Source organism: Sebastes fasciatus, chromosome 18 (genome assembly GCF_043250625.1).
Source record: "Sebastes fasciatus isolate fSebFas1 chromosome 18, fSebFas1.pri, whole genome shotgun sequence".
Classification (NCBI taxonomy): Eukaryota; Metazoa; Chordata; class Actinopteri; order Perciformes; family Sebastidae; genus Sebastes; species Sebastes fasciatus.
In genome coordinates this window covers 28,276,638-28,286,564 of record NC_133812.1, presented here as the reverse complement: position 1 = coordinate 28,286,564, position 9,927 = coordinate 28,276,638, and the positions used below count along the sequence as shown (strand labels likewise).

Sequence of the window (9,927 nt, the reverse complement as noted above, 5' to 3'; positions counted from 1 at the left end):
GATGATGATGATGGTGCCAGAGGAAAAGTTATACAAGTTATTGAAATTCATCTTGAGGAGACTGTGAATAATAATTAGTTGCATTAGTTTTTAATTGTGAATATCTGATTTGTAAACAAAAAATTCTTCAAATGCATTAGAGTTCAGAAGTAGTTTTCTTTTCAAAGAAAAGCTGCTGATGGCACAGAGACCACAACGCTACCGCTCTGATCTGAACGACTCAAACCAGCTGAGCTCAGGCAGCCAAACAGGCGTCTGAAATAAACTGCTAATTGAATGGATTTACACACTCGTTTAAAGAGGAGCGCTAATCAGAGCTGCATTCACACGAGAGTAACTGGCAATGATAAGAAATAAGTAAAAAGGAGAGTTTGTGTTGAGCATCCCACTGAGTATTTAAAGGTCCCATGTTGTAAAAAGTGACATTTTCATGTGTTTTATATTATAAAGCAGGTTTAAGTTCTATATAAATACTGTGAAAGTATCGAAACGCTCAATCCACAGAGAAACACACACAGCCCGTATTCAGAAACTGAGCGTTTGAAACAAGCTGTCAGGATTTCTGTCCATTTGTGATGTCACAAATATACAATATTTAGACCATTTCAAAGTTTTAAACGTAAACATACTAAATGTGTCCCAGTTTATTTCCTGTTGCAGTGTATGTGAATGACATCAGCTGACAGGAAGTAAACATGGACCCAAGCTGTTGCCTAGTAACGCAATTCTGTTGCAATTCCATTGAAATGCACTAAAACGGAGCGTTTCAGACAGAGGGTGAATAGAGGTATATTCAGGAAGACAGTATGAGGAAAATAAAGTTTTTTTTACACATTAAAGTAGGTAAACATGTTTTAGTAAAAACCCAAAATACAAATATGAACCTGAAAATTAGCATAATATGGGACCTTTAAGTTCTTTCTTGAGACGTTATTTGATCTAAAATGTTGCTGAAAATGAAACTGTAATGAAATGCAGTTTTACTCTTTAGACTTGACTTGGATTGATTTTGGGTGGCCTGTTAAACCATCGCCAGTATGTTCTCTCACAAAGACGTTTCATCTCCCATTTATGACTATACTCCCATTGCATATTCTCCCCGCCTCATTAATTTAGCTGAGGCGTTGTTTGTAGTAAAATGGAGGGCTGTATCGTACCTGCTTGAGCTTGAAATTATTCCTTCACTTCCTCTAATCATCCAAAACATCACATCAAACACGTCCACAACACGACCCTGGTCTGATCCAGGTCTGACTCTGAGGGCTTCTGGAGGATTCTTTCACTATGAAACCAGAGCTGCTAATGAACGAAGAAGCTGCTCGTGTTCATTCGTTTCATTTCTGTTTTAACTGCCATAATGAGATTAGTAGGGGAAGGTCACACACACACCCAACAAGGTTTTCACTTGTCAGAAGCTGCAGGAACTTGTTTTTTAAATGTCACAAGACTACGGCCGGCGTATCACGGCTATTGTAGGTACAAAAAAAATATTACGGAGCCAGGGGAGGGGGGTTATATTCAGAGAAATAATTCAGAATTTCCAAGATTAAAATCGTAAATTTCTGAGAATGAAACTCAGATATTTATGAGAGAATAAATTGAATATTCTGACATTAAAGTGGTAAATTTATTAGAAAAAAATTTAATATTCTATGAGATTAAAGTGGTAAATTTACAAGAAAAAAAAGAATATTCTATAAGATTAAAGGGGTAAATTTACAAGAAAAAAAAGAATATTCTCTGAGATTAAAGTGGTTAATTTATGAGAAAAAAATTTAATATTCTCCGAGATTAAAGTGGTAAATTTATAAGAAAAAACTTGTATATTTTCTGAGATTTAAGTGGTAAATTTACGAGAAAAAAATTGAATATTCTCTTAAATTAAAGTGGTAAATTTACAACAAAAAACTTTAACATGATCTGAGATTAAAGTGGTAAATTTATTGGCAAAAACTTGAATATTCTCTAAGATTACAAAATCACAAATTTATGAGAAAAATGTAATCTTTTTGTCAAGGAACCACATCGCTTCACTCAATATATGAAATACACAAATATTAACTTTTAATTAACTTGCTATAACCAGACAACTAGGAGGCTGTAAACAGGTCCTCTGGGTTTTTGTTGACCATAAAGTTTCCTGATTTAAATCAAATACAAAAACAAGCAACTACATAATTGTAAAAAAAAGTAAAGTAAAAAGCAAGAATGATTTTTAGAATATATGATGGTGATTCAAAAATTATATTCATGAAAATTGATTTCTTTTAAAATTTAATTATCTTATTTTTTCACCACAGTCTGTTCTTTTTAAGCTCTTAAAAATCACTGATTTGTACTCACCACTTCTAAGAATTTGTTCTCCAGGGATCTGTACTCGGACGACGTCTTGTTGAAGAGGCCCTCGGAGAAGTCCATGTTGGTGACGCGCAGGCTGAAGAACACCACCAGCTCCCTGCCGTGGCTGGCCGTGGTCATGGTGGGCGTGGTCAGGTATCTCACTGGAGGCGGAGCTGTGACGCTGACGGTGGTGCGTTCCTCGCCCACGAAAGGGAAGCCACTCCCCTCGTCCGGCAGCTCGTTTGTTGCTGCTACGTCCGTTTGATCCAGCTCCACCGCCAGGTCCCTTACAGCCTCGTCAATTACGTCTTCGGTAGCTGCCGGCGGGATGTTTTGGCTTTCGCCTCCTTTCGGCGCCGCCTCTTCCAAGTCTTCATCGATAATGACGACCGCCGGCTCCAACTCTACCTCTGAGCTATCATCCTCTGAAGACTCAGGAGTAGAGGGGATTACAGATTGCTCTGCTACCTCAAAGAGTCCAGTGTCTATAGTCGGGCTGGGCACTTCAGACACGACGACAGAAGCCGGAGGAGTAGGGAAGGAGTCTGAAACCGGTGCTGCCGTTACACTGATGTCTCTTTCTGGGGATGAATCACTGTGCCGCGTCTCCTCCGGCGAGTCTTCTGTGACTTTGGTGCCCTCTGATGTGTTTTCTGGATCTGTCACCTCTTTGAAATGTCAGGCAGAAAAGGTTGAAATGAGTCATTAGTGCTCACAAAGGATTTCCACAAATTACAAAAATGTGCCTGCTGAGTGAATCATGCATAAAACATTTAAACAGCTTCATGCTGAATGTTCAGTTTGAATCCCCACTTCTTCATCGAGATAAAAATCGGAGATATTATTCATTATGCCGACCTTACACCAAACGACTTTTCAAGCGATTTCACTGTCGCAGACGCATTTCCAATGTCGGAATAACATTGCGCGAGTTTTGCTAGAGTCGCAGCGAGCTCCCGTGATCTCGATCGTTTAATGTAAGGTCATAAAACTCAATCCGAGCTGTCTTAAATCAGTCTTCTTCTCGTCTCGACGAAGTTTAATATTATCATAAGTTTAATGACGCGAACATTGCCAACAACCAATAGGAGCGCTCTCTCCAGCACCAAACGGGAAGCAGCAAAATAGTCCGGAAAATGCACCATTGGACCAAAAGCCCATTAGTCCTACAGCCCGTTATTCCGAAATCAAACACCCGGGGTGCGTTCAAAATCGCATACTTTTTCTTTTTACTTTTAGTACCTACTGCAGCTGTGCAGTGTTGCATGCAGTATGCATAACATTGTGCCTTTAGTACATACTGTGCGTTCCCAGACCCATACTACCATACTATTTAGTATGCCAGAAAAAGATTTTGTATGTCCCAATACATAATATGTCAAATGCAGTATGCATAAAAATACCAGGATGTCCTACTACACCCGGTCACATTTTGCAGTATGCAAGCCAGCATGCTTTTCTGGCTATTCTGACCCACAATCGTTTGTGCAGGGGATACATGAGCAAGAGGCTTACCGGGGCTCAAGACTGTGGGCCTGACGACGTAAAATAGCCCACGAGGCTCCGGGAAAAAAGTTATTTTTGTCCAATGGTGCATTTTTCGGACGATTGGGCTATCGGAAAAACAGGCTGTCGGAACAATGGGCAGTCCCGGGAGAATCTGGTGGAGTTGTGGAGTGAACCAGAGCGCCTCTTTGATGTGTACTCCCATTTGTACCACGATAAAGTGGAGAAGGAAAAAAGATGTAGTGAGTATGCTATATGTTAAGGCTAGCTGCAGCTTTTTTACTTCTCCACTCTTCAAATGGGAGAACACGTCAAAGGGGTACTCTTGTTCACTAGCTATCTAGCTATACAGTAGCTATAGGGGATTTCGAGGGCTGCAGCAATTTCTGTCCACTTGTTTCTCAACAGTTTTTCTTCTTGTAGGAGCAGGATGTGACATCATCTCAAAAGGAATCTAGTTGTAGTCTTGTAAATAGTGACCCTGCTGGAGTTTTTGCAAAATATGACTAAAAACTCTGTGACTTAAGACGAATTGTCTTTAGATGTGAGAGGGTGTCAGACTTCAGTCTTTTAGTATCTGTAATAATCCACAAATCTTGTCTGATAATCAGAAAATAATCTCAAACATTGGTACCATCAGGTATCACAATGTCTTTGGTACTGAACAAGTAATGAGGAGTCGAACGGCTTGTGTTTGCTGCATTTCATATAAATGAGGAAAATCATCAGCCCTTAAAATAGAATATTCATGTCACAGGATCTTTAATTATCTGCTTAAATGTCAGTGCACAACTCTATTAACATAATTCACTCCCTTTTATCACATAATATTTCATGTTCCTCACCTGCAATATCAGAGGTTGTTTCAAACTGCAGATCACTCTTTGATGTTTCAGTCGGTGTGATGGCGCCAGTGTTGGTCTCCGTGTAAAGGTCATCGATGATGGGATATCCGTGATCGGGTTCACCTCCATCTTCTTCAGGAGGTTGGATGTCTACTGATACAAAGTTATCTTCCTCATGTGGCCGGTCCGGTCTGACTGGTGGAAGGAACTCGTTATCTTCAATAATCTGAACAGTATCCTCTCCAAAGTGAAGCTCTTCCATGCTGTCCAGTGGGTAAAGGATTTCAATTGATATGGCTGGTGGCTCGGTAACATCTTCCTCAGGTTCTGGTTCTAAAATCGTAACTATCCTTTCCTCTGGATTTGGTTCTGGGACATCAACTCCTTCCCCTTCTTGTTCTGGGACATCAACTACTACTTCCTCTTCTGATTTGGGCTCTGAAATCCCGGCTGGCAAAACATGATCTGCGCCTTCCCCTGGTTCTGATGCTTCCTTTGGATTCTCAACTACTAACTCTTGTTCCTCCGTTTCCTCTGAAACTTCAGGTACTATTTCCTCAGGAACTTCAAGTACTGTTTCCTCTGGAACTTCAGGTATTGTTTCCTCAGGAACTTTTGGTACTGCTTCCTCTAGAACTTTGGGTAATGTTTCCTTTGGAACTTTAGGTAATGATTCCTTTGGAACTTCAGGTACCGTTTCCTCGGGAACTTCGGGAACTGTTTTCTCAGGGACTTCAGATACTGTTTCCTCTGGAATTTTGGGTACTTTTTCCACGGAAACTTCAGGTACTGTTTCCACAGAAACTTCAGGTGCCGTTTCCTCTGGGACTTCAGTTACTGTTTCCTCTGGAACTACAGGTACTGTTTCCTCTGGAACTTCAGGTACCGTTTCCTCTGGAACTTTGGGTACTTTTTCCTCTGGAACTTCAGGTACTCTTTCCTCTGGAATGTCAGGTACTGTTTCCTCGGGAACTTCATTTACTGTTTCCTCTGGAACTTCATTTACTGTTTCCTCTGGGACTACAGGTACTGTTTCCTCTGGAACTTCAGGTACCGTTTCCTCTGGAACTTTGGGTACTTTTTCCTCTGGAACTTCGGGTACCGTTTCCTCGTGAACTTCAGGCACTCTTTCCTCTGGAATGTCAGGTACTGTTTCCTCAGGAACTTCATTTACTGTTTCCTCTGGAACTTCATTTACTGTTTCCTCTGGAATTTTGGATACTTTTTCCTCTGGAACTTCGGGTACTATGTCCTTGGGAACTTCAGGTACTTTTTCCTCTGGGACTTCAGTTACTGTTTCCTCTGGAACTACAGGTACCGTTTCCTCTGGAACTTCAGGTACTGTTTCCTCTGGAACTTCAGGTACTGTTTCCTCTGGAACTTCAGGTACCGTTTCCTCTGGAACTTTGGGTACTTTTTCCTCTGGAACTTCGGGTACCGTTTCCTCGGGAACTTCAGGCACTCTTTCCTCTGGAATGTCAGGTACTGTTTCCTCAGGAACTTCATTTACTGTTTCCTCAGGAACTTCATTTACTGTTTCCTCTGGAACTTCATTTACTGTTTCCTCTGGAATTTTGGATACTTTTTCCTCTGGAACTTCGGGTACTGTGTCCTTGGGAACTTCAGGTACTTTTTCCTCTGGGACTTCAGTTACTGTTTCCTCTGGAACTACAGGTACCGTTTCCTCTGGAACTTCAGGTACTGTTTCCTCTGGAACTTCAGGTACCGTTTCCTCTGGAACTTCAGGTACTGTTTCCTCTGGAACTTCAGGTACCGTTTCCTCTGGGACTTCAGTTACTGTTTCCTCTGGAATTTCGGGTACCGTTTCCTCGGGAACTTCATTTACTGTTTCCTCTGGAACTTCATTTACTGTTTCCTCTGGAATTTTGGGTACTTTTTCCTCTGGAACTTCGGGTACTGTGTCCTTGGGAACTTCAGGTACTGTTTCCTCTGGAACTTCATTTACTGTTTCCTCTGGAACTTCGGGTACTGTGTCCTTGGGAACTTCAGGTACTTTTTCCTCAGGAGCTTCATGTACGGTTTCCTCTGGAACTTCGGGTACCGTTTCCTCTGGAACTTTGGGTACTTTTTCCTTGGGAACTTCAGGTACTGTTTCCTCAGGAACTTCATGTACGGTTTCCTTTGGAACTTCGGGTACTATTTCCTGGGGAACTTCATCTACTGTTTCCCCGGGAACTTCATCTACTGTTTCCCCGGGAACTTCAGGTACCGTTTCCTCAGGAACTTCATTTACTGTTTCCTCTGGAACTTCATTTACTGTTTCCTCTGGAATTTTGGGTACCGTTTCCTCTGGAACTTCGGGTACTGTTTCCTCGGGAACTTCAGGTACTGTTTCCTTGGGAACTTCATGTACTGTTTCCTCTGGAACTTCGGGTACTGTTTCCTCGGGAACTTCAGGTACTGTTTCCTCGGGAACTTCAGGTACTGTTTCCTTGGGAACTTCAGGTACTGTTTCCTTGGGAACTTCATGTACTGTTTCCTCGGGAACTTCAGGTACTGTTTCCTCAGGAACTTCAGGTACATTTTCCTCAGGAACTTCATGTACTGTTTCTTCGGGAATTTCAGGTACTGTTTCCTCAGAAACTTCATGTACTGTTTCCTCGGGAACTTCAGGTACTATTTCCTCAGAAACTTCATGTACTGTTTCCTCGGGAACTTTAGGTACTATTTCCTCGGGAACTTCAGGTACTATTTCCTCGGGAACTTCAGGTACTATTTCCTCAAGAACTTCAGGTACTATTTCCTCAGGAACTTCATGTACTGTTTCCTTGGGAACTTCATGTACTGTTTCCACGGGAACTTCAGGTACTATTTCCTTAGGAACTTCAGGTACTATTTCCTTAGGAACTTCAGGTACTATTTCCCCAGGAACTTCATGTACTGTTTCCTCTGGAATTTCAGGTACTGTTTCCTCAGGAACTTCATGTACTATTTCCTCAGGAACTTCATGGACTGTTTCCTCAGGAACTTCAGGTACTATTTCCTCGGGAACTTCATGTACTGTTTCATCAGTAATTTCAGGCACTGTTTCCTCAGGAACTTTATGTACTGTATCCTTGGGAACCTCAGGTACGGTTTCCTTGGTAACTTCAGGTAGTGTTTCCTCTGTAGCTTCAGGTACTGTTTCCTCTGGAACTTCAGGTACGGTTTCTTCTGGAACTTCAGGTACTGTTTCCTCTGGAACTTCAGGTATGGTTTCTTCTGGAACTTCAGGTACTGTTTCCTCTGGAACTTCAGGTACTGTTTCCTCTGGAACTTCAGGTACTGTATCCTTGGGAACCTCAGGTACGGTTTCCTTGGTAACTTCAGGTAGTGTTTCCTCTGTAGCTTCAGGTACTGTTTCCTCTGGAACTTCAGGGACTGATCCCTCTGGAACTTTAGGTACTGTTTCCTCGGGGACTTTAGGTATTGTTTCTTCTGGAACTACAGGTACTGTTTCCTCGGGAACTACAAGTACTGTTTCTTCTGGAACTTCAGGTACTGTTTCTTCTGGAACTTCAGGTACTATTTCTTCTGGAACTTCAGGTACTGTTTCTTCTGGAACTACAGGTACTGTTTCTTCGGGAACTACAGGTACTGTTTCTTCTGGAACTTTAGGTACTGTTTCCTCGGGGACTTTAGGTATCGTTTCTTCTGGAACTACAGGTACTGTTTCCTCGGGAACTACAGATACTGTTTCTTCTGGAACTTCAGGTACTGTTTCCTCGGGAACTACAGGTACTGTTTCCTCGGGAACTACAGGTACTGTTTCTTCTGAAACTACAGGTACTGTTTCCTCTGGAACTACAGGTACTGTTTCCTCGGGAACTACAGGTACTGTTTCCTCTGGAACTACAGGTACTGTTTCCTCGGGAACTACAGGTACTGTTTCTTCTGGAACTTCAGGTACTGTTTCCTCTGGAACTTCAAGTACTGTTTCTTCTGGAACTTCAGATACTGTTTCCTCTGGAACTTCAGGTACTATTTCTTCTGATCCTGCAGGTGCAACCACCACTTCTTCTCGATCAGAAACCTCATCATCATTCTCAGGTTCTTGATCTGGATATAACACCTCAAATATACCTTTTTCTGGTTCCCTGTTTACTTCTGTAACTTCAACTATTTCCTTTTCTGGTTGCAAAACTTCCACTCCTCCTTCGTTCAACACCTCATCTGCGCTATCGTCTGTTTCTGCCTCTGGTACTGATTCTCCTGGCTCTGATGCCTCAACTGATTCTGAACCCTCACCAAGCTCCTTCTCCATTTCTTCTGGTTCTGAAGCTTCTACCTCGTCTTGATTTTCGACAAACAACTCTTCCTCTGGCTCTGAAACTTCAGCTACATCTTCCTCTTCAGCTACTTCTTCACCTGGCTCTGAAACTTTTTCTATCTCAGGTTCTGACACTTCTAAATTCCCTTCCTCTGGTTCATAAACTTCAATTTGTTCAGGTGTCGGCTGGAAAGCCTCAAGCATTTCTTCATCATGTTCCACCACTAATTCTCCTTCTGGATCTAACAATTCAACTTTGGTGTCAAAATCAGGGTCGTAAGGTTCAGAAACACCCAATTCATCCTCTTCCTCATCTGGAAGAGCGTTAACTTCTTCGTCTTCTTGCAGGTTTACTATCGGCTCGGTGGGCGGCTGGCCCGTGATACCTGGAAGTGTCGTGATCGACGTGACAGAAGCTGTAGCTAATAATATCTGTGAGGGGGGAGTAACAACATCCAAACTAGGATTCCCAGTGTCTTCATCAACGGGAGTTAAGTCTTCCTCTGATATCAGGTTGGGAGACAAACTGATATATGGAGCATCCGTCTCCAGCTCGAGAATCACAGGAGGGGTCGGCATGTAGTCTCTCACAAGTTCACCGGTTTCGTCGTGATGAATGGTTTCAATCTCATGTGTAATGATCGGCAATTCTTCTTCCTCCTCCTCCTCTTCCTTTGATGGCTCGAGCTCACTCACATAAATTGCCTCTGACTCCTCGGTAATATCCTCCGAGGCCGGGGAATGATCGCTGCTCTCCACCATCCGACCAGTCACTGCCGTCGCCTCATCATCTGGGACAGCCGTGGGATCTAGAAGGGTCACGAGGGCGTTTTCCTTCTCCATGGGGGTGAGGGGAACCACCAGCCGAGGTTTATCAACTTCTGGCTCATCCGTGAACACTTCAAACTCGTTGTGTGAATCGGGCTCACTGGACTGTGGAGAGATGGATGCATGACGTTATTAATG

General features: G+C 42.6%; 1 protein-coding gene across 2 annotated transcripts in view; it reads right to left on the bottom strand.

The window, feature by feature from the left end:
* The window catches only part of LOC141755856 (uncharacterized), a 47,532-nt gene that overhangs the window by 19,602 nt on the left and 18,003 nt on the right, over positions 1-9,927 (bottom strand). For both annotated transcript variants that reach the window (XM_074615135.1, XM_074615136.1), the window contains 2 exons: positions 4,692-9,894; positions 2,344-3,008 (listed from right to left, as the gene is read on the bottom strand). In XM_074615135.1, the coding sequence (XP_074471236.1) occupies positions 2,344-3,008; positions 4,692-9,894 (5,868 nt within the window). The remainder of the gene's footprint in view (positions 1-2,343; positions 3,009-4,691; positions 9,895-9,927) is intronic.